The sequence below is a fragment of the Mus caroli genome, chromosome 15 (assembly GCF_900094665.2).
Source record: "Mus caroli chromosome 15, CAROLI_EIJ_v1.1, whole genome shotgun sequence".
Taxonomy (NCBI): domain Eukaryota; kingdom Metazoa; phylum Chordata; class Mammalia; order Rodentia; family Muridae; genus Mus; species Mus caroli.
Window position 1 is genome coordinate 31,076,045 of NC_034584.1, and position 1,449 is coordinate 31,077,493.

Genomic DNA, 1,449 nt, shown 5'->3' on the forward strand with positions numbered 1-1,449 from the left:
AAAAAATATAGTTTTGCGCCCTTCGCTCTTAGCAGCTCATTGAGCGCTGAAAAAATTGGGTGTGACTGTGACGACCCCATACCTAGTCTTTCACACCCCACACAGTTGCCACAGCAACAAAAAAAGCTCAGAAAAATTACTCTACTGGCTAGAAAAAGAAAGTAACCCATAGACTGTCCCTATTACCCCCTCTTACTTTCACTTTCTCTTACTTTCACTTTCTCTTCTCCAGAGCCAGAGAGCCTTCTTGTCTCTTTGCCGAGAGCCTTATTGTCTCTTTACCAAGAGACTAATCCCAATCCCGGGATAGTGAGTTACTTACCATACTCATCCTGTCAACAGACCCTGACTGCAGAAAGTTCTGAACCTCTTCGGTGGGGGAATCAGGTTCCCGGGTTTCGGCACCATTTGTCGCGTCCCTCTTGACCAGCAAGCAAGAGGCAACCACAGGTTCTTCTTAAAGCAGTTTACTCAGGCAGCTACTCTTTACAAAATCCCCTTCCAATTACCCCAAGCCTCTCTGGGTATCTCCACTTTGTTTTTCCCCACTCAAGTCACAACCACACCCCCACCAATCACCACAGGTCACAGCACCTCACCAGGCAGGTTTGCTCAGCCAATCAGGGATTAGGGGCGTGCCATCCACCAAATATGGGCTTGTTTACTACCTGGAACAGACTTCCATCTGTCCGCTGGCCAGGGAGTCCAGAATGGCTCCCCACAATATATGTGTTAGGAAAGAGAATATTACTTATTGAAATTAAAAATGTATTATTCTATGCATATGGGTATTGAGCCTGTCTGTACGTCTATGTGCATCCAGTAGCCACAGAGGCCAGAAGATGTTGGTTGGAGGGAGTCAGATAGCCTGGAACTGCACTGACAGAAGTGAGCTTCCACGTGGGAATGAAGTCAGGTCCAAGCTGACTCCCTGGCCCATAATTCAGCCTTTAATGTGTATAATGAACCTTGGTTTCTTTGGAGTCCTCAGCCCTGTGTATGCTGCAGATTTGCTGATGGGAATGGCCAGTGATGGCCGAGCCAGCCTCCCAGCTCCCGCCTTGCACAGCCCTTGAGATCAAGGATGGTAGAGCCTCAAATATGCTGACTCTAAAATTAAACTGCTTTTTAAGGTCTGGTGAAGAAGGCTGCTATCCTGAACTCACGGAATTTTGCGAGAAGTGCCTCACCGACTTGGCTCCTAAAAGTCGAGCTCTGAGGAAGGACAAGCCTGCAGAGACAGCATCCAGCTTTTCAGCGGAAGAGTGGGAAAAAATTGACAGTGATCTAAAGGTAGAGCCATCTCTGCCATCTCTGGCAGTGCGCTAACACTGCACATCCGCTTCACTCATGTTCAGCCATAACCAAATCACCATCTGTTTCTTTCTATAAAGATACTTGGAGCCGGGTGTGGTGGTGCCACCTGTAATCTTGGCACTGGGGAGGCAG

At 48.0% G+C, this 1,449-nt stretch overlaps 1 protein-coding gene across 2 annotated transcripts in view; it reads left to right on the forward strand.

Moving 5' to 3' along the window:
- Spag1 (sperm associated antigen 1) overlaps positions 1-1,449 on the forward strand; it is a 61,526-nt gene that overhangs the window by 5,909 nt on the left and 54,168 nt on the right. For both annotated transcript variants that reach the window (XM_021183224.2, XM_021183225.2), the window contains exon 3: positions 1,134-1,293. In XM_021183224.2, the coding sequence (XP_021038883.1) occupies positions 1,134-1,293 (160 nt within the window). The remainder of the gene's footprint in view (positions 1-1,133; positions 1,294-1,449) is intronic.